This window comes from Labeo rohita, chromosome 9, assembly GCF_022985175.1.
Source record: "Labeo rohita strain BAU-BD-2019 chromosome 9, IGBB_LRoh.1.0, whole genome shotgun sequence".
Classification (NCBI taxonomy): Eukaryota; Metazoa; Chordata; class Actinopteri; order Cypriniformes; family Cyprinidae; genus Labeo; species Labeo rohita.
The window spans coordinates 40,735,290-40,762,918 of record NC_066877.1 but is presented as its reverse complement, the minus strand read 5'-3'; the positions used below and the strand labels follow the sequence as shown (position 1 = coordinate 40,762,918).

The 27,629-nt window shown below is 40.8% G+C and overlaps 2 protein-coding genes across 3 annotated transcripts in view; both read right to left on the bottom strand.

Moving 5' to 3' along the window:
* Nucleotides 1-27,629, bottom strand: part of map4k4 (mitogen-activated protein kinase kinase kinase kinase 4) — a 52,194-nt gene that overhangs the window by 9,357 nt on the left and 15,208 nt on the right. The window contains exons 3-20 of one of the 2 annotated variants that reach the window (XM_051118584.1): nucleotides 23,329-23,385; nucleotides 23,014-23,139; nucleotides 20,690-20,800; nucleotides 20,519-20,609; nucleotides 16,476-16,606; nucleotides 16,302-16,356; nucleotides 16,050-16,128; nucleotides 15,778-15,953; nucleotides 15,621-15,693; nucleotides 13,332-13,542; nucleotides 12,740-12,901; nucleotides 10,909-10,995; nucleotides 9,252-9,398; nucleotides 7,427-7,605; nucleotides 6,082-6,190; nucleotides 5,194-5,415; nucleotides 1,426-1,531; nucleotides 321-488 (exon numbers count right to left, since the gene is read on the bottom strand). In XM_051118584.1, the coding sequence (XP_050974541.1) occupies nucleotides 321-488; nucleotides 1,426-1,531; nucleotides 5,194-5,415; nucleotides 6,082-6,190; nucleotides 7,427-7,605; nucleotides 9,252-9,398; nucleotides 10,909-10,995; nucleotides 12,740-12,901; nucleotides 13,332-13,542; nucleotides 15,621-15,693; nucleotides 15,778-15,953; nucleotides 16,050-16,128; nucleotides 16,302-16,356; nucleotides 16,476-16,606; nucleotides 20,519-20,609; nucleotides 20,690-20,800; nucleotides 23,014-23,139; nucleotides 23,329-23,385 (2,290 nt within the window). The remainder of the gene's footprint in view (nucleotides 1-320; nucleotides 489-1,425; nucleotides 1,532-5,193; nucleotides 5,416-6,081; nucleotides 6,191-7,426; nucleotides 7,606-9,251; nucleotides 9,399-10,908; nucleotides 10,996-12,739; nucleotides 12,902-13,331; nucleotides 13,543-15,620; nucleotides 15,694-15,777; nucleotides 15,954-16,049; nucleotides 16,129-16,301; nucleotides 16,357-16,475; nucleotides 16,607-20,518; nucleotides 20,610-20,689; nucleotides 20,801-23,013; nucleotides 23,140-23,328; nucleotides 23,386-27,629) is intronic. The other variant, XM_051118585.1, reaches the window with a different exon arrangement.
* On the bottom strand, nucleotides 16,868-20,512 carry LOC127170557 (uncharacterized). The gene has a single exon (XM_051118586.1). It carries the CDS (start codon nucleotides 18,084-18,086, stop codon nucleotides 17,403-17,405), a length of 684 nt encoding a protein of 227 aa, XP_050974543.1. The 5' UTR covers nucleotides 18,087-20,512; the 3' UTR covers nucleotides 16,868-17,402.

The window sequence follows — 27,629 nt, the reverse complement described above, 5'->3', positions numbered from 1 at the left end:
GTGGTGTCATCTTGTAAGCTGCTGTAATTGAAGACTGAACTGTGCTTCTTTTACTGTTAAGAGCAAATCCTGCTGGATTTTCCTTTCACTACTTCAGACTTGAGAGGCAGCATCAGCTCTGAAGTCAACAATTACTCAAAATAATGCTTTGCACATGTAAGAAATCGATGCAAAAGTGCACTGGCATATCAATATCACAGAGCCTTTGTTCCTTTGATTTTGGTGTTTTTTTTTTTGGTCAGACTGTGGTGGTGGATTGTGCATTTTGGGTCAGGAATCATGACACACTCTTTGTCAGGTCTTGTTTTAATATCACTCACCCCAGAGAGCAGCGCACAGGATCTCTGAATTGAACCTCTTCTTGTACTTGCGGATCTCTGGAGTGTCATTCTGGGGCCGTGTGTTGACAGGATTGACGTTGACCACCGATCCCTTACGGGACGCGTCCTGCCGCAGAGCCTCCTGCAGTCGAGCATCATTACTGTAACCTGACAAAACCAGAGTCAATATTTAGGCAAATCAAGTCAGGCCACATTTATTTATATATCGCTTTTCACAATACGCACAATTTTAAACCAGCTTTAAAAATTTTTAAGTTATTGTTTACATCATCTGTATCTTCATGACTTAATCACATTTAGCAGATTAAAGCTAGACTATGATATAGTTAGATTTTGTGATGATGCAAGCAATCAGGCAATTGAGATTTACTCTATAGAGCTCAGACATTTTTGATGTAAGCCTGCCTTAACTGCAATGCAATCAGACAGAGATGCTAGAAAACTCTTGGGGGTCAAAAAGAAGACCCCTGGTAACAAGCCTGGGAAGGACAGAACTTCTCACATGCAGTTTGTGCCCTTCACCCATCTAGAGACTGATTCCTAAGGTTTTTGACTGCCATAAATATGGCTTAGGACCTCCAGAATTCAAATGTGGATTGACCAAGTTTTTGACCAAATTCGTAAAGATGTTAGACTCTGGCGAGCAAATCTTCACTTCACTACTTTCAGCTGCATCTTGCAGATTAAGGACCTCCTAGATCTACACGAGGACCTCTTCTGCATGTTCCAGATATTAGGACCCTTTAGTGCTCCAGGAGATCAGCATCCTTCAGTGCTTTGTCTTCAAGGCTATTTAAATGGATTTCCTAAGAAAAGGCTTAATTTTCCTTCAGCATTTTTTTCTTTTGATACATTTTGTTAGATTCACTAATGAAAATTTGCAGCACTTTCCACTTTTTTGATTACCACAAAAAAATACTGGTATCAAGTGTTCAACAAAAGCAGCAAAACTACAGGTTCGGTTAGGACGAGGCTTTTGTGATGGCTGTGTCTCTCTTCACATACAGAACCAGTGGAGTGTGATGCTCCAGCAGTGAGACTGTCCTCTGGTGGCCACACAGGGAACTGCAGCCATCACACTTACCAGCATTATTGAGCGCACTGCCGGTGGATGGAGAGATCTGGAGGAGACGCGGATCAATGAAGGGTGTGAAAGACGAGGAAGACTTGTGCTTCGGCACGGTGGGAGTCTGTGAGAATATTATGAGCAAAGAATAAGAAAATACCAAATGGAGCAGTTACATCTCAAAGTTAAAGCACTGAAAATGTAAGCATTCTTTAGTTTATTAATTGTAACAATGTTTGCAAAAAGCTTAAGACTAACAGTCTAACAGCTACAACTAAACACACATATGACAAAACATGCTGAATGACTTGATGGTGGTTGGTGGGAAAAAATGAACTGACTGATGGAAACAATGACCATTGCAATTCGAGCAAAGAGAAAAAAAAGCAGAAGAAATGGATGCAAGCAAGCTGAAAAAGAAACCCTTCTGAGAAAAACGTGTCATTTCATGGTTTCTGGGGCTTAGGTACATGACATTTGAATTCTCTTGAATTCAGAGGCAACGCAGTGAAGAGTTCCTGAGTCATGTAGACAACACCTCCCTCATATTTTGCAATGTTGTTTTTTTTAAATTTACAAACCTGAAAAGAAAAAATAATCATCATGAATCACTTTACCCCATCACAACACATCAATGCCCACTTTACCTCATCATGGCACTTCAACGCCTGCTTTACCACATCACAACACTTCAATGTCTACTTTACCTCATTACGGCACTTCAATGCCCACCTTTCTTCATTATAATACTTCAACGCCCGCTTTACCTCATCACAACACTTCAGTGATCGCTTTACCTCATCACGGCACTTCAATGCCTGGTTTACCTCATTATAATACTTCAATGCCTGCTTTACCTCATCACAACACTTCAACACCCGCTTTACCTCGTCACAACACTTCAACGGGCGCTTTACCTCATCATGGCATGTTACCTCATCATGGCACTTCAATGCCCACTTTTCCTCATTATAATACTTCAACACCCACTTTACCTCGTCACAACACTTCAACATCCGCTTTACCTCGTCACAACATTTCAGTGCCCACTTTACCTCATCATGGCATGTCAACGCCCGCTTTATCTCGTCACAACACTTCAACGGTCTCTTTACCTCATCACGGCATGTTACCTCATCAAGGCACTTCAACGCCTGCTTTACCTCATCAGGGCACTTCAATGCCTGCTTTACCTCATCACAACACTTCAACACCCGCTTTACCTCGTCACAACACTTCAACGGTCGCTTTACCTCATCACGGCATGTTACCTAATCATGGCACTTCAACGCCCGCTTTACCTCATCACAACACTTCAACGGTCGCTTTACCTCATCACGGCATGTTACCTAATCATGGCACTTCAACGCCTGCTTTACCTCGTCACAACACATCAATGCCCACTTTACCTCATCACAACACTTTAACGGTCACTTTACCTCATCATGGCATGTTACCTCATCATGGCACTTCAATGCCCACTTTTCCTTATTAAAATACTTCAACACCCGCTTTACCTCGTCACAACACTTCAACACCCGCTTTACCTCGTCACAACACTTCAACACCCGCTTTACCTCGTCACAACATTTCAATGCCCACTTTACCTCATCTTGGCATGTCAACGCCCGCTTTACCTCGTCACAACACATCAATCCCCACTTTACCTCAATACAAAAATTCAACGGTCACTTTACCTCATCACGGCACTTCAACACCTGCTTTACCTCATCACGCCACTTCAATGCCCGCTTTACCTCATTAAAACACTTCAATGTCTGCTTTACCTCGTCACAACACATCAATGCCCACTTTACCTCATCACAACACTTCGACGGTCGCTTTACCTCATCATGGCATGTTACCTCATCACGGCACTTCAATGCCCACTTTTCCTTATTATAATACTTCAACGCCCACTTTACCTCGTCACAACACTTCAATGCCTACTTTACCTCATAATACTTCAACACCCGCTTTACCTTGTCACAACACTTCAACACCCGCTTTACCTCATCATGGCACTTCAACGCCTGCTTTACCTCATCATGGCACTTCAATGCCCACTTTTCCTTATTAAAATACTTCAACACCCGCTTTACCTCGTCACAACACTTCAACACCCGCTTTACCTCGTCACAACACTTCAACACCCGCTTTACCTCGTCACAACACATCAATGCCCACTTTACCTCATCACAACACTTTGACGGTCGCTTTACCTCATCATGGCATGTTACCTCATCACGGCACTTCAACGCCTGCTTTACCTCATCACGGCACTTCAGTGCCCACTTTTCCTTATTATAATACTTCAACGCCCACTTTACCTCGTCACAACACTTCAATGCCCACTTTACCTCATTATAATACTTCAATACCTGCTTTACCTCGTCACAACACTTCAATGGTCGCTTTACCTCATCATGGCACTTCAATGCCCACTTTTCCTCATTATAATACTTCAATGCCCGCTTTACCTCGTCACAACATTTCAATGCCCACTTTACCTCATCATGGCATGTCAACGCCCGCTTTACCTCGTCACAACACATCAATGCCCACTTTACCTCATCACAACACTTCAACGGTCGCTTTACCTCATCATGGCATGTTACCTCATCACGGCACTTCAACGCCTGCTTTACTTCATCACGGCACTTCAATGCCCACTTTTCCTTATTATAATACTTTAACGCCCACTTTACCTCGTCACAACACTTCAATGCCTACTTTACCTCATTATAATACTTCAACGCCTGCTATACCTCGTCATGTTGAAGGATAAACAAAGGTAGAGAGCTTCTCTCGTTAACAGCCATCTAAAGCTCATTGCAGCTGCACAAAGACTCAGATGTCGGTGAAGATCTTGTGCTGTTTGTGGATGTGGTCAGTTTAGCTTGTTTACACCTGCCACATAGCAAATCACATGTCAAAAGCCAATTCATTATAATCACTGACACTGACTACACCGGACATGGGCAGTACACAGCTGACCTGTACTACTTACGACATACTACTACTTGTAGTATAGGATACACTACTTGTGTGAGCTACTCGTGTTATCAGGACGAGTGGATGTGAGTAGGTGATGATCTCTTTGAAGCATTTGTTTTGACGAGTCTTAATTGGACAGCATGACCCCAGTGCACAATGCAATGCAGGGTTTAAAAAGAAACTTTTGTTGAAAAATGTCAGCCAACTGTATTGCAGAGTTAATAAAACCATTTTTTACAAATACAAAACTTTTCTGGTCTTATATTTAACTTACATAAGTGAACCTTCAAACTCACAAAAATAACCTACATCACCTCTTGAAATCGCCAAATGATACTGCTTCTGTGTTGATTGGACATACAAGCTACCAAATTATTATTATTATTTATTTAATCTTGGCTGCTTCTGTTAGAAACTTCACTATTTTTTATTCATTTTTTTTATTCAGTTTTATTCAGATGTTCAAATAAAAACTATTACTAGACATGTGCATCAGTCATTTCAGCCAGTAAAGACTTGATGAAAAAAGGCCTTTTGCACATCTGCTTGAGCATGAGTTATCCCGTTTGACTGGCTCACCAGTTTAGTATTGTTCACCAGTTAATGATGCTGGTTAATCAGTTAGAAGATGTTAGATGTTTGCTAAAGAATTAGTAGCACAAAAAGGCAGAATCATTAAGAGACAGCTAAAACCTCCCACCATCAAAACACCAGAGAATCACTACACTGCAGTTCTACTGCACCAGAGCCAGCGGCTGTAGCCGTCGCTGCGGCTCACGGCAGACGTACCTCTGCTAGGCACGGGACTCTGTCCGAGGGACTGAGGGGGGACAGGGCAGGGCTGCTGGGAGAGGAGGAAGAGGGGGGAGAGCGCTGACTCTGCTGGAGCAGGTCGGGCAGCAGGGGATTTCGACCCCTAATGCAGTTCCTCTGCCCAATCTCTACAGGACTGGGACTAGGAGCCTCTTTCCAGCCTGAACCCAACACTGTCACAGGCCCTGCTCTCTGGAACTGAAAAAGGTAAACGTCTGGGTCCATGCATGTGCAACGCTGTTTTCCTTTGCTGGGGTAAACTTTTTTTTTTTTTTTTTACAATAAACAATAACATTCTAATATGATCTTGACAGAAAGAAATGAGCACATTCATAATTCACAGAAAACAAGGACTATGAAGAAAATCTGGAAAAAAAAAAAAAACAATAACAAAAAAAAAATATGAAAAGAATAACATAAACACAAATAATAAATGTCCAACATTTGTGTTTCTATACTGTATGTGAGCACTATGGCACTACATTACAGTTCTGCTGTTACATGAGATGGGATGAGATGAGAAATTGAAAAATTGGCCAAAGCTGCCCAATGCCTTTGGGTTGCGAGCAACAGAAGGAATTCATGTTGAATCCATCCATCCATCTCACAATTAGTAATCACAGCATCATTTACGATCCCATTTTATATAAGGTGTCTTTACCTACCAAAGTCCTTTTGTAAGTGCATTTGGTCCAATGTACAGCCCAGTATTGTGCCACTAACTTTAAAGAGTTAAGCATCCAATATACACTGTGCAATATATCAGTGTACGTCTATGGCAGGTACAGACACCTATTATAAAGTGCACAAATGTAGTGGTCATGAAGCTGTGTTCATGTGTGTGTGTGTGTGTGTGTGGGGCACCTGTCGCATGACCAGCGTGCTGTCTTTGCAGGGCGTAGAGGAGGCGTCTTCGTCTTGAACAACCATCGTCTTTGCTGCTTCCGTCTCACCATTACTGAGTCTGGACGTGCTGTCAATCACAGAATGATCTGGTGTTTAGATGCTGATTTAAAGGGGAATTCAGTTTTTACCTTTATAATGCCATTTTTCTAACTTTATTAAAAGTATGTCATCTTTTATGTCAAATGTAAAATATATATATTTTATAAGCTTTTGAAAATTTCTAATTAAAACAACAGAATAAGAAAAAGTAGAATAAGAATAAGTTACCAATCAGATGAAATCAGTATTAACAAAAATTAATTTGTACTACAGAGGTGCACAGAAGAGCACAAAAGTGGCTTGTAGAGATGGCATGAATGCAACCAAATTCATAAATTTATGTTGAGATTAATGTTTTAAATATAAAAGTTTGAATATAGAAATATTAAATGATTTAAATAATGGAAAATATACTTTAAAAATGAAACTAAATCTGCCAGTAGGTGGCGGCAAGTCACTGATTTAATTACTGAATCATTCATTCATTTGATTCATTCGAACAGCTGATTCACTCAGGAATCACTCAGATCTTTATGAATGGGAAATTGATTCATTGGCTCACTAGATTTGTTTAAATGCGTTCATTTACAAATTTAACATCGCTGTGTTTGAATGGAGATGCGCAACGGCTCAGTTGTGACTTGTCTCACACCATTTCTGATGACCAAATCGAGCAAAATCAGGTTATAGTGTTATAGTCAGAAAATGTAAGTCACTTAATATTAACCTCTTGTTTATTGAACTGTTGTATTAAATCAGTATCTCATTTACAAACTCCCTTAGTTCATTGCGATCTCACAAAAGCTCTCCACACTGCACACTCAATCTCGTATTTACACTTTATGAAAGGACTGGTGAGACATGTCTGATACATTACTCAATGTTGCAAAAACACACAGAAACCTTTGAAGCTCCCCTCAGCGCAAACATAAATATGCCAATGGGGTCAGTCGCACTGCTGCTCCGAAATATTTTTTCATAGTCGCACACAAATACGACTGAAATAGTTGCACTGTAGAGCCCTGTAATAGCACAAATGCACATGGTCACACGGGCTAGTGTATTGATGCTTATGACAGCTGTGGTCACTATGTAAAGATTGCAAATGGACTGGGAACAACATTAGGGCGAATACATTGTTGTTGTTTATCACTGTTCTTTGAATCTTACATGAAATTAGGCATTCTCACGAGTGACACACATCTGCAGCACGTCACCGGGCAGCGAGCTGAACACGGTCTGTGATGATCAAAATTATGCCTACCCTCCACGGGAGTCTTCGGGGCCGGACGTCGACTCCTCTCCCACGTCCTGATCCACCTCCTCGTCGTCTTCGTCGTCAGTGGTCCCGGAGTCGTCGCTGGATGAGGAGTAGTCGGTGGCTTTGTGCTGAGGCCGCACGTCCTCCACGGCACGCAGCTCCTTAGCGAGGGCCGTCAAATCCTGCCAACAGGACCATCGATTATATAGTGTTGCACGATATACCGGTACTTAAAAAGTATCAAAATAACCTGCTTTTGAACATGGTACGATTTCACATTTTACTAGTGCCGGTACTTTTAAGAATGCATTTTAATAACAGCCGTATTTCTGCGTGTCTGTGTTAGCGAATGCCGTTTTGTTTACCACACACGTATGTGTTTTCAGCCTCTGCCGCCTCAATACATGAGAACATGAACAATCTCTAGAACTACTCTGAGAGTCACTTTGTGAGCATTTTACCATTTCTTTTGCGGAAAACTATCGACACATAACGAAGACCACAAAGGTCTTCACAGCAACCCGTCAAAATAAAAGCTCGGTTTAACTTGACAGTCAGAAATACATTCATGTGTTACTTAATATAAAGATAGTACTAGTACTACTAATAAAAATATTATTAAAACAATGTTTAAGGAATATTTACCAGAAAAAATATATTTACCAGAATTTATTTACCAGAAAATTCTAAATAAACAACAGTATTTCCGAGAAAAAAAAAAAGAAAAAAGAAATGATAGCCAATAATAAATTAATTCTTTATCTAATCTAATTATTTTTTATAAATGCATTAAACATGCTTTTGATTATTAAAATGTAATGAAACTATTAAAATAGAATCCAGAAAATTAATGGAAAATAGAGATTCACAAACAAAACTGAATTAAAAAAAAATTAATAAAACGTATTCCATAGGGCCTTAAAAACATGTCATTTTTATTAAACTCTTAGTAAATTGCTCTTAAATTCTGTAACTTTCATGATTTCAATTAATTAGACAATGCTTTTTAATACATATGTTTACAATGTAACCATTAGAATACAGTCTAAAATACAGACACAAAATACAGTGTCTTTGTTTTACTGTAGTTGTCCTTTAGTTTGTTACTTACATCTGGGTTCTTATTATTAATAACAAAAATGACTATGTCATAATATAAATTGTTGTTGTGAAATAAAATGATTATATCATGAAATGATAGATTTGGATTTATCTTTTAAGCGAACTTACCAATATAGCGAAGAACTCCACATACCTGTAGGCTCGGTAGTTGTTCACTTGCATGTGATTATTATTTTATTTTATTTTATTTTTTTTTAAAGGGGGATGAAATGCTTTGTTTTAACAGATAAAATAATTATGATCTTCACTTGGATCATCTATTATTCAATTTACTTTTCCTGTTTTATGTTTTCTTCGTAGTATCGGTTCAGTTGTAGTATCGTCATATTTTAGTCAGTTATCGTATCGAAGTCAAAATTTGTGGTATCGTGACAACACTACGATTACACAAAACTGTGATTACCACAAATTCAGACTTAAAATCATATCAGAACTACCAGTACTCAGCCCAGACATGACCAAACACCTTCATCTGGACTGGTGCTTTGTGTCTCTTTGGTTTTTCTGTTTGTAGATGTAACAGAACTTTACCTGCAAAACTACAACGTTACCCTGAATGGGTTAAGAATTGATTTTATCACATCAAAATCACATTAGCATGCCTATAACATCTACTGAAACAGTGAGGAAGCTTAAATTGGCCAATGTGTGTTCAGATGGACATCCCGTCGGCTGCGAGGTGTGGAGGCCGGAGTGGCGTGTGTACCTGCGGGTCGGCGGGCCGGTGGCTCTGTTCGGCGGCGCTGCTTCCGTTGGAGAAGGGCTCTGAGCGCGGCGGCACGGCGGGCGGCTGCTTCTGCATGACGGCGGCCTGAGGAGAGCCCTGCACGTTCCTCCGGTGACGCTCGTCCGCCTGCACACACAAACACCACAACAGCGCTCAAACACCATTACAGATCACACGCTCAACACAGTCAACAACACGACGACGTACTCGGTTGTAAACGATCCCAGCCGAGGAAGAAGGGTCTTATCTAGCGAAACAATTGGTTATTTTCATAAAAATTATACAGTTTATATACTTTTTAATGCCAAACACTCGTCTTGTCTTGCTCTGCCTGGACTGTTTTTGTTCTGGTTCATGAGTTTTTTGTTAAGGGTGTTTGATCTTCTTTGCATGTTCGCTTTGCAAACACTGTGTCTGTACTTCTGCAGTGATGTAGGATGATTTTGAAATTATTTTTGAAGTTGAGGGAGAAAATACAATTGGAGTTTTTCGACATACCCTAACTGTCTTGAGTCAGAATACACAGAGTTCAGGGAGAGCAAGACAAGACGAGCATTTGAGATTAAAACGTTTTTAAATTGTATTAATTTTTTTTTATTTTTTTTTTTTTTAAATAACCAATCGTTTCACTAGATAAGACCCTTCTTCCTCAGCTGGGATCATTTGAAGCCTCATTTAAACTGCATTTTGGAAGTTCAAACTCGGGGCACCATATCAGTCCATTATATGGAGAAAAATGCTGAAATGTTTTTCCTCAAAAAACAATTTCTTTACAACTGAAGAAAGAAAGACATGAACATCTTGGATGACAAGAGTGGGGGGGTGGAGGGTACATTTCATGTAAATCTTTATTTTGGAAGTGGACTACTCCTTTAATAAAGAGGTCAATTCTTTTAAAAAAAGTCTTCTTTTTTTGCATTTTAATAATAACCAAGGAGCATGCTTTCAGCTAAAAATCTTCTTGACTGTTCTTAAGAAATTAACAACTATTTCCATTTTTGGCTGAACTAGCCCTTTAATAAAAGCTGTTTTACTGTTTAGAAAACTGGTCACATTTCACAGTAACGTTCACATAAGTGCATAATAAGTTCTCTATTAAACAGTGTTAATAAAGGGCCTGTTTTTCTTCATTTTTTTTTATATAAACTGCTTCTTAATGTTATTGACTGTTGCTGACAGCTGATGGCGTCCTCTCAAACACAGAATGCTGCTTTAAACTACACTACCTACCTAAACTACAAAATAAATCATATTAGCTTTCATTTGATTTAATAATCTAGTTCTACAGTGAATGACAGACACAAGCATCACTTGATCACGTTTAACTCGAGATGTGCATGTGCTGTCAAACTGATTGTTTCTCTCATGCCTCATCCTGTTCACATTTCAAACCGGAGTCACTTCACCTGTTGTTATTTCAAGTGTTAAAATGATCCTCAGCATCAAGAATGGGATCGACTGCAACAGTCTGACTCGTTTCAAATTCAATATTAAGATGCTAGAAGAGGTCAGTTTATAGTGTCTTTATGAAGCAGCTCTTTCAGAGCACAGGAATGTGTGAGTAGTCTGTGAGACACTCGTTGTGTGAGATGATCATGACAGCGGTGCAGGACGTCTCTCTCTCTCTCTCTCTCACCAGTAGCATGGCCTGCTCGTGTAGCAGCTGCTGCTGCAGGATCTCCAGGTGTCTCTGCTCCTCCTCCAGCTGCCGGCGAATGTACTCCTGTCAAACACACACACAAAGATGAGCTCCTGCCCGACACACACCAGCGGTCGCTCTGATGATCAGTAACTGTAAGTTCATCCTGGCAACTATCTATCATTTTCATGCTTCCATTCAATAATGACATCTAGCACACGCCGCTGTGTGGCCCGTACATACAGTTAGCATAACATAAGCCATACCAAGCTAGGTGATTTTTCCAAAAGGGTGTCTAAAGGGCAAAATTCACCAAACTGAACCAGCTGTAGCCTTCAAACGGACCAGTGATACGTCAAGCAGATTTGCACGAACAGACAAACTCAACAATCAGACAAAACTGACAGTCCTCAGTGTTAAAATCAACAGCTCTTATGTACTTTCATGAACTGAGGGTTCCCCGACGAATGTCATCATTAGCTCGATTCATTACTGTGGATCTCTCCGTGAACTGTTATTTTATATCAAATTATGTTTTGAATACAAAAGCAAAACCGAACACCATGTTTTTAGATATTCCTACAGAATACACATCAAACAGCTCTTAAAACTTTAATAAAAAACAACCATACAATATTTTGCTGAACACTGCTCTGCTCTACTCAGCTAAAATGACGAATGAGACGCCCTACAGTCTCATCGACTTAAACAACACATGACGTGTGTCATCGGGGACAAGGCCAAACTCAACACTCAACAACAACAAAAAAACATTCTAGAGAGGAGCTTTTCCATAAATATATGCATTGCATATATGGCATATACGCTATTCTACATATCATAACTCATCACAAATAATGAATACAAATGTCACGAAGTTCACACAACACCCAAAGTTTAACTATTTCTATTTCAACAACGAATTAGAGAAGAAACACAATTATATCACTGAAAGATTTATATTAAAAACTGCCTGATGTGCAGTTTTGATGTTTTTACTCAAATCAAGTGTTTATTTAAGAGATTATTTTAGTGATTATTACACCTAAAAAAAAAAATAGCAGTTGGATTAGGAATCTGCTGTTAATTTCTGCCTTTAATCTAATATGTGACCCTGGACCACAAAACCAGTCATAAGGGTACATTTTTTAAAATTGAGATTTATACATCATCTGAAGAAATAAGCCTTCCATTGATGTATGATTTGTTAGGATGGGACAATATTTGGCCGAGATCCGACTACTTAAAAAAAAAAAACTGTAATCTGCAAAAAAAAAAAAATCAAAATACTGAGAAAAATCACCTTTAAAGTTGCTTAAATGAAGTTCTTAGCAATGCATATCACTAATCAAAAATTAAGTTTTGGTATATTTACTGTAGTAAATGTAAAAAATTTGACCCATACAATGTATTGTTGGCTATTGCTGCAAATATACCCGTGCTACTCAAGACTGGTTTTGTTGTCCAGGGTCACATATTACAGTAATGGACCAACAGACAGAGCTTGTTTTCTTTAAGAAAAACTAACATGCACTTGTAATTTATACAAGCAAATCCATACTCAACTGAATCAGGAGTGTGTGGATCTGAAATGATTAGATTTGTGAAATCAAACCCAGCCCTAGTGTACGAGCAGGTCTTTCAGCAAGTTCAAACTGGCAGGAAATGTGTAAACTAGCAGATATGAGCGTAGACGCCTAAACAGATTACAGATGGGAAATCATTTCTGAGACACTGATTTCACTGACAGCTTCCCACACATTGCTGATTTCTCTCCGAGCGAGTAACCGTGGTGCTTACACGGACAGACACATCACGTCACAATCACCTGCTCGCGGTCAGCCCTCCTCTTCTCCTCCTCTGCCCTTCGCCGCTCCTCCTCCTCTTTGCGCCTCCTCTCCATCTCCTCCAGCCGTCTCTTCTCCTCCTGCTCTCTCCTCCTCTGCTCTCGCTCCTGCTGCCTCCTCATCTCTCGCTCTCGTCTCTGTTGCTGTAGGACACGAGACAAACGTACAATCATTATCGTCATTTCGTTTTCTTTTACCAATCCTATACTGAAAATGGACTTGATGTTATATTTCATCATAAAGGTACTTCCAAAGTACAGAAAGACTTCATACTGTTCTTCTAGTTTTAAATCAACAAAAGAAAATTTCACAGAAGGACGGTGGAGGTTTAAACGTATTTGTGCAGAACAGACATATTCTGCGATGTTACAAACTGGTGATATGTATGGTTCAGTACGGCTCCTTGATTCAGCAGTGTAGCCTGCCAGTGATGCCCGTGACGGAAACGCTTGCCATTTCAGTCAAAACAACACTTTCTAGCGGTCTATATAGTTGTTCCCTAGAACAACAGGCATTTAACACTTTCGGCTGAATCACAGGACGAGTCTGATTTCTAACAGCGTGACTCCACACCTCCTCCAGCCGCCTCCTCTGCTCTTTCTGCTGCTCGATGCGCTTCTGTCGCTCGGCCAGCAGCTGGCGCTTGTACTCCTCCTGCTCGCGCAGCTGCTGCTCCTGGAGGAGCTGCTGGCGTCTCAGGGCCTCCGAGCGCTCCTTATTCTCCTGCTGCAGACGGATGAAGTCCCGACGCAGAGTCGACTCGCCCGGCACGTTCACGATAGAGCTGCGACACACACACACAGACAGTTACATACTGATCATGTTTGACAGATGCATCCAAAACAGTCAAATGACAGTGATATTTGGCTCTTCCAGTCTTCCTCACAACAAGCAACTTCTAACCAATGAAAAACTCAGAGCTGAACATAAAACTATTTATATTCCCTGATTGTATGTATTTCTGTGAGGCAAGTCTTTTCTACACATTTCAAAGTGAACTGCGTTCGCTGAGTAGTCTGGCCACAAGTGTGTGTATCAGATGTGTTCAAACGGTTTTATCAATAAACACAAACACAATACATTATATAGAGTATAAATTCCTCATATTCACATTGTGTGTGCAGGGTTCGTACAGATGCTGTAAAATGAAATTCCAGGTCTTCTTAAGCACTACTTTTTTAGACTTCCAAGTAATTCAATCAGAGATCTCACTTATTGAACATTCAAACATTCAAATTCTAAAAAAAAATAACAAAACAGAAATAGATACATATAAATAAAAATTTATTATTAAAAACGGCACAACTAAAGTAAAGCACATGTGAAGTATTACTAACAAAGTATACTACACTTTTTCCATAGTAAAACCACTGTCAATTTTCTTAAGTGATTTGTATTTGTGTATACCTTTTGTTTTTATAACTGTACTGCATTAATGATTTGATGTTTTATACTGTTTAAGAAAAAAAAATCTCATTACAATTGCTCTGAACTCCTGATCTGAAACAAATGATTTGCAAACCCACACCAAGTCCCGATCTGATTCAAATGATTCACGATCTGCACTCTGAAGTTCTGATCTGAATTTAATGTATGAATTTGAATCTTTTGATTTGAGTCATTCAAAGTGCTGAATGATTTATGAACCCGTTCCACTCTAAATCAAATGATTTGCAACACACACTCCAAAGTACCGACCTGAATCAAAAAATTTGCAATACCCTAAGTTCCAATCTAAATCAAATGATTTGCGATACGCGTTCTGAAGTCCCGATCTGAATCAAACGATTCACAGTCCGCACTCCGAAGTTCCAATCTAAAGCAAATGATTCATGTTAAAATCTCTGAAGTCCCGATCTGAATTTGATTTAGATCAGGACTTCAAATTGCAAATCGCATATTGCAAATCTTTTAATTTTTATAATTCAATTTGCAATACCATTCACGAACCCATTCCGATCTAAATCAAATGATTCATGATACACACTCCAAAGTCCCGACCTGAATCGAAAAATGTGCACTTCGCAAAGTTCCACTCTAAATCAAAGATTCGCACCACATGCTTTTTAAAATCATTACAAGTGAATGGCTTTTAATTTGATCCAGTTTTTGCTAGTGAATCACTTCATCAAAGTTTGGATCAATGGGAGCAGTTCCAGCATAAATGACTGAAGTAATTAGGTTCTGATCTGATCTGTTCTGTTCCTCTTTTCTCATCTTCAGCCAACACTGTCAGTACTACTACTTGCTTAGCTTGATTGTTTTCTGACATTAACTGAAATGAGGGAAAAAGGTATTATCAGGGTTCCCACTTTAAGCCAAATGTCAAATGTCTGACTTTTTTCTGTCATTTACTTTAACCCCATCTTTGAAGTGGTCATTTTGTAGCCAAAGGTCTTGAAATTTAACAGGTTTCACACTTAACAGGTACAGACTGGTGACTGCATTTGACTTAAGTGATCACCAGTTGACGAGCGAGAAGAGAATAAAATGGCGCTGAAAAATAACCGAACCATAACAATAGGCAAAATGCATGAAACAATGCAATGAAAAAGGTACAGAAAAATTACATTTTCATAAATGGAAACTAAAATTCCCTGATATTCCTGAAATTCCATGACCCGTGGGAACCCTGTATGATGTTTTTTTGAATCGTGTGAATTCTGCATGAAAAGATATGTGCTTGTTGACAAAATGAAACACTTATTTCAAAGATACACTTTTCAAGTACCTCTCCAGGAATACTGCCATTTTCAGGGTTTTCCAAGCCTTTAATTTCAAAAAGTCAAATCCAAGTACTTCAAGCACTTTTAGCACCTTGTACGAACCCTGTGTGTGTGACGTGTGTGTGTTGATTGATACCTGGGCTCTCCCTCCTGCTCCTGAGCCTCCTCCTCCTCTTCCTCACTGCCGCTGTACTCGTACTCGGTCTCATCTGCGAGCAGAACGCAAGAATGTCATTCACTCACGAACACACGAGAGGTATCAGTGTCGTCGGCATGCAGCAGCGCAACCGTACCTTTCTCTCCTCGCTTCTTGCGGCAGCGGTCCAGGTGGTCCTTGAGCTGGATGCGCACCTGCCTCTCGTTGGGCTGATCTCGGATGAACGGATGCTTCAGCAGCTGATCGGTGGGCGGCCGCTGGGTGTAGTTCTTCACCAGACAGCCCTCGATGAAGCTGAAGAACTTCTTGGACCTGTGAAGAACAAGAGAGTGTGTCCTCAACATGTCTGTGCAATCGTGATTTTTCACTCACAACAGTAGCTACACTGGACCAGATGAAAGTACTGACCATTTCTTGGACTTGAGTCTTGGTGGAGGATTTCTGGGTATGAGAAAGAGCGCTCGCATGGGATGCATATCGCACAATGCTGCAAAACACCAACCCACACATTCAATCAAATCCTATAACCCATCAAGGACTAATGACCGTGCAGTGCTTCTACTATACTTGAACTGTTCTCTTTAGGACAAAAATAGTTGTAAATTGGACTAATGGTGAAATGAAAGCAATGAGATTAGGTGTGTGAGGAGCAGTACTCACGTGGAGCGCCCTCGGCCATCTCTATCGCCGTGATCCCACACGACCACAGATCGCTCTGAAACACACAACGACTGCTGTCAGCGCCACATCCACACATGAAGATTCAGCACTGGCTGTCTAACTCAACACACTGCACTGGACGTGAGCACGTGAGGTGTGCGTGCAGGTTATTACCCTGTAGTCGTAAGTGGCGTCTGGGTTTTCGTCACAGGCGATCACCTCGGGAGCCATCCAGTACGGCGTCCCAATGAAGGTGTTCCTGCGGCCCACGGTTCGATCCAGCTGAGCGCTGACGCCAAAGTCCACTGCGGAGGAACAAGAAAAACCTCCTGAAACGCCGCACACTGAAGAAACACTCCTCACAGAGCCTTTAACAAAGACCTGCGCCATAAAACACCACCACAAGAGCAAGAGAAGCCGTCAGTCCGCTTCAGCCACGATCAACATTAGAGCGCCACCCTCAGGCTGAACTACACTCGATCTCTGTGACTCCATTAGAACAGCAGTTAAATCACCAATATATGGGACAGCGGACCACAAAACCAGTCTTAAGTCGCACGGGTGTATTTGTAGCAATAGCCAAAAATACCCTGTATTATAATAATGATCCATTTTTCTTTTATGCCAAAAATCATTAGAATATTAATCCTTGTGCATCAATAAAAAAAAAAAAGTTAGACATAGGTCCACAGTGAACAAAAATGTCCATGTCAAAAAACTATCATAAAAATGTTAAGCTTGGGAGCACAGACTGAAGTTTGGTCTCATTTTGAAAAAGACCCATGACAGATTACTGATGAAGTAGAAAAAGTAAAAAAAAAATGAAATTAAAAAAAAAAAAAAAAAAAGTTTATGCAAATGCCATTTTCACCCGCTTATCCGGAACCGGGTCGCGGGGGCAGCAGTCTAAGCAGAGACGCCCAGACTTCCCTTTCCCCAGACACTTCCTCCAGCTCTTCCGGCGGAACACCGAGGCGTTCCCAGGCCAGCCGAGAGACATAGTCCCTCCAGCGTGTCCTGGGTCTTCCCCGGGGCCTCCTCCCGGTGGGACATGCCCGGAACACCTCAACTGGCCTCTCTCGATGTGAAGGAGCAGCGGGTCTACTCCGAGCTCCTCACCCTATCTCTAAGGGAGCGCCCAGCCACCCTACGGAGAAAACTCATTTCGGCCGCCTGTATCCGGGATCTTATCCTTTCGGTCATGACCCAAAGCTCATGACCATAGGTGAGAGTAGGAACGTAGATCGACCAGTAAATCGAGAGCTTCGCCTTACAGCTCAGCTCTTTCTTCACCACGACAGACCGGTACAGCGACCGCATTACCGCAGAAGCTGCACCGATCCGTCTGTCGATCTCCTGCTCCATCCTTCCCTCACTCGTGAACAAGACCCCCAGATACTTAAACTCCTCCACCTGCAGCAGGGACTCCCCACCAACCTGAAGAGGACAAGCCACCCTTTTCCGACTGAGAACCATGACCTCAGACTTAGAGGTGCTGATTCCCATCCCAGCCGCTTCACACTGAACTGCAAACCGCCCCAGTGCCCGCTGTAGGTCCTGGTTCGAGGAAGCCAACAGGACAACATCGTCCGCAAAAAGCAGAGATGAGATCCTGTGGTCCCCAAACCAGACCCCCCTCCGGCCCCTGGCTGCGCCTAGAAATCCTGTCCATAAAAATAATGAACAGGACCGGTGACAAAGGGCAGTCTTGCCGGAGTCCAACACGCACCGGGAACAGGTCCGACGTACTGCCAGCAATGCGAACCAGACTCCTGCTCCGGTCATACAGCGACCGGACAGCCCTTAACAAAGGACCCCGGACCCCATACTCCCAGAGCACCCTCCACAGGACACCGCGAGGGACACGGTCGAATGCCTTCTCCAGATCCACAAAACACATGTGGACTGGTTGAGCAAACTCCCATGAACCCTCCAGCACCCTGAAGAGGGTGTAGAGCTGGTCCATTGTTCCACGACCAGGACGAAAACCGCACTGTTCCTCTTGAATCCGAGGAAAAACCCATATGGCTGAAAAAGAACATAGGTCCGTGACGTCGCCCGGTATGGCGCAGCCGGGGCCCCACCCTGGAGCCAGGCCTGGGGTTGGGGCTCGTATGCGAGCGTCTGGTGGCCGGGCCTTACCCCACGGGGCCCGGCCGGGCTTTGCCCGAAAAAGCGACGTGGGGCCGCCCTCCCGTGGGCCCACCACCTGCGGGAAGGACCATATGGGACCGGTGCATTGTGGGATGGGTGGCGGTCGAAGGCGGGGGCCTTGGCGACCCAATCCTTGGACGCAGAATCTGGCTATAGTTTATGCAAATGCTTTTATATAATGCATATTTTATATTTTATATAAAATATATATTTTATGAAACATGTTGAACTCTAAACCTGCTAGAAAATCAAAGCCATTAATCTAAACAAGTTGATATCTCAAAAGAAATGAGTTTTCATTAAGATTTTGTTTGGGCACAGTAGCAGATTTTCCCTATAAGATGGCAGCAAAACTCCCCTGGTGCACACAGTGGTTGGATTTGTGGTTTGCAGTAGAGTTTTTCTCTCTCAAATATTACAACAACAAACAATTTTTTTATGACACACGTACAAACCACACTCTGACATCCATACCAACACACCCACACAATTATAGCTGCATTATTTATCCAATTGGCTCTATAATATGCAGAAGCCAAAAAATAAAAATAGTGAGTATTTGCTTTATTGGCCCAAACCTGAAAAAGGCACCATCTGGTAAGAAATATAATTTTGAAGCCTTGCCAACAGAATGAATGTCTATTAACAAAAATAGCATAATTTTATAGTTGAGTGGCACTGTGATTAAAAATAGCAGTTTTAATGGGTTTCAATGGGGACATTTTTGTCCAAAAGGTGCTGAGTGTAACATTTTTTTGCACATAGTGCAAAATAGACTTATTAAAGGAGATGGAGGTGAAATAGTAAAATTCCAAAATAAACACACACCTGTGCCAAAATGTACGCAGCTGGCAATAACACAGGCGAAACGATCACAAAAAAACAAGACTGAAAAGGCTGCACAAGGGTTAAGTAAAGATCAAGTTCCATGAAGATATTTTGTAAATTTCCTACCGTAAATATATCAGAACTTAATTTTTTATTAGTAATATGCATTGCTAAGAACTTCATTTGGACAACTTTAAAGGTGATTTCCTCAATATTCTGATTTTTTTGCATCCTCAGATCACAGATGTTCAATTTCAAAAAATTGACCCTTATGACTGATTGTGAGGTCCAGGGTCACATATATGAATTATAATGATGTGTGTGGTCAGTCACTACTGCTACTGTGTGTTCATTTGTTTACTGGCCTCCAAAAAACATGGAGAAAATCAAATCCAGCAGGCAAATCCTGCCCTTTTAGGCCATAAGTGAATGACTGAATGTTTGTCCACTAGACGTGACATCATGGTTTTGAGTATTAGCGCTGGTTGGACACTAGGTGGTGCTATGGGCTCATTTGGGCTCATTTTGTTTGAGTGTACCCTTTCAAACTAAACTATAATATATACATAAATAAAAGGAAACGAAAGGATTCATTTACACACTTATTAAAGGGACAAATGTGGAAAGATCCATGAACCACACATTTGTCCATCGCTGAAATGAGCGTGCACATGTGATGCAAATAATACTTGCTGATTTCCTCATTTATATTCTTGCCATTTAGTGACGGCCTCTCCATCAGAAGCAGACATTAACATTTATCACCTCAACAATCACTTGCGTGTCCGTGTTCACGTGGAACACGCCTCTCGCGTATGAAAAGTACCTGCACATATGAGAGGTGGCAAGATGGCGAGAAAATACACAGATAACACACAGATTACTGAAGGTTATTCCGCTGGCACTGATGCAGGAGCTGCTGTCGTTAGATAAGTTTAATGCAACGCTGCTCCCTTTAAACATTTCATACTGAGATCATCATTACTGATTAGATGTGAACCGTCAGAGCGATTTTCATAGATTTACATGACTGAAAACAGAAAAAACGGTAAGAACCAGATGATTTTGTTGATTATTCTCAGAGCATGACAGAACTCTTCAATATGGTTCTTGTGTAACACACGACTCAAACCTGAGCGAGTGTAGATTTCCAGCAGTGCAGTGAACATCCTGTGAGAAGAGTTCAAAGCACTGACACACGTGTGACACGTACAGACAGCAGGTGGACGTCTCACCTAACTTGACCTCTGCGTTCTCAGTCAGAAGCACGTTTTGGCCCTTAATGTCTCTGTGGATGACGTGATGAGCGTGCAGGTGGGCCAAACCCTGACGAGAGAAAACACGCGTGTGTGAGAGGGCTGGACGGCAAACATCAGCTGTGATATCAGTGTGTGCGTGTGCGATACCCTGAGGATTTCTCTGGAGATGTACGCGATCCAGTCTTCTTTCAGTGAATTCCCTTTAGTGTTTTTCACAAGGTCTGTGATCGAACCAGCTCCACAAAACTCCATCACCAGCTGCAAGAGAAACACACAGCTTTACTGCATGGACACACACAAACACGCTCACGTGCACATCGTCTCTCTCATACCCACACGCACAACGCAGAACATGGAACTGAAGACAATTCAGCAGCAAACTGTGTGAAATAAAGCAAGCTTTCACTTTGACGCTGCCAGTAATAAAGCACAAACCGCAGGTTGGTTGCAGACTCTCTCTAAACAACACACACATTTACAGTACAGTACAGGGGAGTGTGTGTGTGTGTGTGTGCGTAGGACAAGTCATCTCAGTACGTCAGCGTGCGATTATGCCCTGCGATATATATTGTCATCTGCGATAACAGCGTAATTGTTGTTTTAACAATGTGCAATTTGACATTACGGAGTGTATTGCGAAAAGCAAACAAAACACACCTAGAGTACATGTAAACGACACGTGAAGTCTAGCGAGTTAGATTAAACTACAGTGCACTCTTTCACCGCATGATTCAGTCTATTAAAATGCATTAAGAATGATCACATAATTCAAGATATGGGGGCAGAAAATGTACATATTTATACTATTTCATATAGTTAATCAATATTACACAAAGAGTGCTGTTGTTTCTCCAAAGGTCAGCATGGTTACAAATGTGATACTGATTTTATACAACAGTTCAATGAACAAGAAGTTAATAATTAGGGCCCTATGAAATCAGTTTTATTTTTTTTCCCGTTTTAATTTTTCTCAACTCTTTTTAACGGTTAAATTCAATTTTAATAATCAAAGAGCATGTCTAATTAATTAAAATCATGAAACAATTTCACATCAATTTAATAAAGGTTGACAAAAATGACATGTTTAGGGCCCTATGAAATGTTTTATTCCTTCTCACCATGTTTTATTGTTATCAAATTTTGTGACGGGTTGCCGTATCTACCTTTACATTTCTGTGTGTATATGATATAATGTTAGTTTTCCTAAAACGGAACGGTCAAATGCTCACGAAGTGACTCTCAGCAGATACTGTTCATGTATTTATGTCCTCATTTAGTGAGACGACAGACGCTGAAATCACAGCGAGCGAGAGACAGAGACAGAAGTCGTAGAAAAAAATCTAAGAAAAAATCAAAGAGGCAGAAGCCATAGAAAAGTCGAAGTCGAAGTAAAAAGGTCGAAAAAGGCAGAAGAGAACTTTCCTGAAACATTTCTTTACGAATGAAGAAAGAAAGACATGAACATCTTGGATGACAACAGGGGTGACTACATTATCTGTACATTTTTGTTCTGGAAGTGACTTACTCCTTTAGGATACCAGCACAATAACACACTCAGGAAAATATAAAATAATATAAAATCCTGCTGGAGAAAATGGTGTTTTACTGAATTGACTAAAACCGATTTCCTAAAGATTGTTCCCAACTAGAGATTTCATTAACATTAGCACTACTTCAGGTTTTTTCTTCCCTTCTAAAAATGCAGATTGCAGTGAAGCACCTGTTTTGACATGCTTTATCTTCCCTACAGTACAGGAATAAAGAGCTTTTAATCAGCTTTCATATCAGTCTTAAGGCTGAAAGTTCATGTGTGTCTTGTGTGCTGGTCTTTTATGCTGTCATTTTAATTAATTGCAATGGTCGTTAGCATAATGTTTTTACACCACTTTTACACCACTACATTTCTGCTTTCTGATCAATTGTTCAATGCCTCGTAATCGTTGTATTTGTTTATAGGGTTTGCCGAAAGCCCTGGTTTTAGTTCACTTCCTGTTGAAGTTTCAAGTGTGAACACCCTAGTTTATGTGAATGGAGACACACCTGACTGCAGCGCTCACCTGTCGACACACCTACAGTCAGCTCCTGTACAGCCTCTTGTTTGGCTATAGTTTATTCTGAGTCATAAATAAAGACTGAAGTCTGATCTGAGCCTGAACTCACATGAACACCGCTCACATCTGCAGCTCCAGACTCAAACATGTTTAACTACATTGAATACACTTGAAATCTACATGCTGTTGTTTAATTCAGTTTGTTAACGTGCTGTGGTGTCATTTGGCTGCTGTTCTTCTGGCAGCATTTGAGTGCTTTTGAGGTGAATCTGATCTAGTCCACATTCAACATAAACAGAAATAAAAACGTGTTGAGCTGTGAATCACACTGGGACCCCTGTGGGGGTGGATATCGTGTGTAATGTGACACATGAAGAGCTTCTCGTGCAGACGTGTGTGTGTCGTGAGCGTCAGACTGACCCACAGCTGGTCGTCGTGTCCCGGAGGACTCTTCTTGATGAACGCGCCGTAGTACGTGGCGATGTTTCTGTGATGAGAGTATTTCTTCAGCATGTTAATCTCCAGCTTAATCTCCTCTTCTTCATCCTGAACACACACACACATATACTGTATAAAGCAGCAGCGGGAGTTTGAGTACAGATGTGCACTGTTTGAGCTTCTGTCGTTTACATAGTGCCTTTCTTGACACTTTCATAATAGTGTTTGATTCATTCATTTTGTATAAAAACACACAGATGTGAAAAGCATTGAGCTCTGTGACCTGTATGCACTTACTTCAGTCACGTCCATGACTTTGATGGCTGCCAACTGTCCGGTTTTGACATGTCGACCCTGATCAAAAACACAGAGCAAGACAGTTAGAGCACGACATTACGCACGCTAATGCATCTGTGTGTTTCAGCACTTAAATAGTGCTGTAGGGATGCACTGAAAGAGAAAAATGAACATGAAGATGGATGAAAGCAGGGTTCATATGAGATTATTCTGGTTTAATGACAATGAATGTAAACGGATGACTGACGCTGGAAAGTAAGAAGGGCTGTGTTCTCTTCACTGTGAACAGCACTACTCTGGAAGTCTGCTTCACTTCATCAAGTGCACGTTTACATGTAGGTTTCATCAAACCTTCAAAACCCTAACCCTCACCCTAACTTCACAAGAGTTTAATTACATAACAGGACAACAGTTTATTCCATCAGTGCCTTCTCTTTTGTGTCATTTTCCAGAAGCCCAATGCAGGCTTTGCTGCTGTCCACTGATGATCAGACTGGAGAGAGGGAAAGAGAGCAGAACACCTAAACCCTGCCACAAAACACGACACCACCACAGACTCACACAGAGAAACTCACAAACAACAGACCGCTTCACAGTGTGATCTGATCAGCGGCTCAGGCTGCTCTGGTCAAACCCAACGCACGGCTTCAGCGAGCAGAGGTTATTAGCAAAAACACCCATCTGAGTCCATGAGATGGAGGAAAGATAGCAAGCTGAAAGTATAAATGTGAAATATAACAAACAGCAGCAGCACAAAACAACTGACGCTTATGGAAGAACACTGAAGTAAAGATGACAATCACACGTTCAGTCAGTATTCACAGCACTTTGTGTTACTGGTAAAACAGCTGCCATCAATTTTCTTGTCCTTTTCTGCATGTTTTCACTTGGAGTAGGAAAGTTCGGGAACTAATGAGAACAACAACAACGTTTGCACTACAAACCAGTGTGTTCATAATAAAGATAATACAACCCAATTTGCAATATTAAGCAGCAAAATGAGCTGTTTTGTACAGCTAAAAATAGCTGGATGTGGAACACACCGTAAGATTGACCACACCCATTCTTATGGGAAAAACGTAGTTTTTTTCAGGGTTGGAGCTGAACTCTGCAGGACTGCGGCTCTCTAGGACCGAACTTTGACTACCCCTGTTTTACACGAACCTTTACGCCTATTGGTTTTCACAATTTCAGCTCTGTTCTCTGGCTGTTCCTGTGTTTCTTCTGTAAATAATGAGCAGAAATATTAAACGGCTGATATTGCTTTCTGTAGAGCTGCTTTACTTACAGCAGAAAGTGATGATTTTGATTGTTATTTTCCCTTTATTTCTGTTTGCTGCTTTGAAAGGATCTGTATTGTATACAAGCGATTGTCTGGATGATGACGGGGTGGACCTGCTGAGATGTGTTTGCTGAAACTGATCCTGCTAAACAAGAGTCATCATAAAGGACTGATTTACTCAGAAGACTCGGCTCTGCTCATCTGAACACTTCAAACTACAGACAGATTTGAGTCGGGCAGGTTTACCATTCATCTGCCATGACAAATACACCGGCTGAGGCATTATGACACACAAATTCAGCCTCTATGTGGTATCGCAAGTTACTGCTGGTAGATATGTAATCATAACAGAATCTTTTGAATATTGTCTTTTTTGTCAAATCTCTATTGTCAAACATTAGTTGTAGGTGGAGATTTTAACTGTTTTAAGTGTCACTCTCTCTCTCTCCATATATATAGATAGATGGATAGACACAACCAATAAAAACCTACAGCACTTTAACATGTGCGACAATTATCACAAGTATGATGTTTATTAAAGTTTTTTTTGTTTTAACCCATCCACTATCCACTGTGTGTTTCCAGAACCAATGTAGGATAACAGCAGCAGTTTGAGGTTGTGTACTTTAGCAGAGCTTGTCCTGTCCGGTGATCTGACAGATATTTGTGCTGTTAGACGTGATTTCTTCAGCTCATAACTTCACACAATCACACAAGTATTTCCATTCTGCATAAAGTCTTGAGTCTTGACAGAAAGCACGTCTTTGGTAAACTTCACAGACTTCACTTCACACACTGACCGCAACTATTCTGACTAAAACATATATTTTGCTCAAATATTTATTGTTAGACATTATATGTAGGTTTCAAGTTCTTCATTTGTAAAAGGATGATTGTAATGACGTAACCAAATGTAATACAATTACTATGTTCAGATGAGTGAACCTGTTCCTCTGACCTCTAACCTTCACTTCATTTCTTTTTTGTTTAATAGTGTAATGTTTATAGAAACAGTCACTATATCTGTTTTCAAAGCCTTCAATCCTTGTGATTTTGGAGGACAACAAGATGTGGAATACAATTTTAAAAGTACAAAAAATTGCAAATAAATGATTAATATAAGTAATCAAATAATCAGTTAACAGTTATATAATCATTAGTTTCAACTGTAAAGAATCGGATGATCAGCAAAAGCATTTGTGACCCAGGATCACAAAACCAGTCATAAGGGTCAATTTTTCAAAATTGAGATGTATACATCATCTGAATGCTGAATAAACAAGCTTTCCATTGATGTATGGTTTGTTAGGATAGGACTATTTGAATATGTAGAATGCAACAAAATCAAAATATTGAGAAAATCACCTTTAAATTTGTCCAAATAAACTTCTTAACAATGCATATTACTAATCAAAAATTAAGTTTTCATATATTTACAGTAGGAATTTTACAAAATATCTTCATGGAACGTGATCTTTACTTAATTGAAATGTCTTCTGTACAGTGCTCCGCAAGCCTTATTCACCCAGCTGTGCCTTCAAGTGCCCCCATTATGCCATCTTTAAGGTTCCTAATATCGTTTCAGGAGTCTCCTACAATAGGTTTACAAGCATGCAAGGTAAAAAAAAAGCTTTCACTTTCTCAAAATATGCATTTAATATCAACTCATTTTCCAGCGATTCACAAGCTACTCGTTCAAAGTAGTTCAATGATTCAGTCTCTCTAAACCCTCCTTTCTGTGAGCCTACTCCGCTCTGATTGGTCAGATGGCCCAGTCTATTGTGATCGGTCTACCGCGTACAGCGCGAGCCAGAAATTATACGCCCACTGTCATGGTTGCATATATTGAAAGCTCTAAGAATATATAAATATCTATTTTTATTACACTTACAGGTTGTGATTCAGTGGAGCCAGCTGCTCAAAACCGAACCAAGTACTGTGCAGTGTTTTGTGAATCCCGTGTTAAACTCCCAAGAAGCAGTCGTCAGTAAAATTACGCATTTGTGGGCGGAGTCAAGTTGTTTGTGGCCTACCAATGTACAGCATGGAATTAGGCAAATGTGTTACCCTGTGATGTGTAGCAGTCACAGAAGTGGGATTCGAATTACTAACGACTCATTCAGGCTGTACAGAGCCAATTCTTTCTTTTGGGAGACAATAACGTACACATATAGCTGTATTACACACTGCACAAGGCATTACTGGATAAGGATAATAGAGGCACTTTAGGAAAACTTAACATTCAGCCCGAGTTTACCCTCGGGAACTACGACTGCACTCCACTGTTCATTGTTTTTTTTTTCAGTCTTTTTGGAGAGTACTATCCACTCCTGTATTGGGGTATTTCATTGCTTCTTAAACAGTCAGTTCACCCAAACATGAGGACGGTCATCATTCACTGACAGATTGATCCTCACTGGTTTTCACGCATCAGAAAGCAGCACGGTTGAGTTTCTGATCCCCATATTTGATGAGCGCTGTGTATGTTCATACATCAGTAAAAGCCCAATTTAAAGGGGTCCAATTATGCGCTTTTATGAAGTCTTGTTTTGTTTTTTGGTGTGGACAAGAATAGCTTTTCATTCTTGTGTGTACCAAAAGTGCATACATTTTCTTACATATCTTACATTATTGCAGCAGCTCTCCTCCTAGTCTCAAACACAGTTTAGTTCCTGTTTCAATGAAGGCCCTCCTTCCGAAACACAAAACGTGCTGAGATTGGTTCGCCCTATGATTGGTGAACCACTAAGAGTGTGTTCTGAAAACGACAGTTACCATAGCAGCGAGTTTCATCTGCTTCGCTGTAAATCTTAACCCTGGTGTATATTTTGCCTAATCCAGACTCTAAGGATGTTTCTGAACAAGAGGATCCTGCAGAACCTCCGCAAGCACAAATAAAGGGCTTTAGGAACCAGGATGCTTTTGCTATTATCAATCTAATTTATTCTCTCTTGGAAAGTTGAAAAAACACTATTTCTTTCGCTATTTAAACAAACTGGAACACAAAATAGAAAAAACA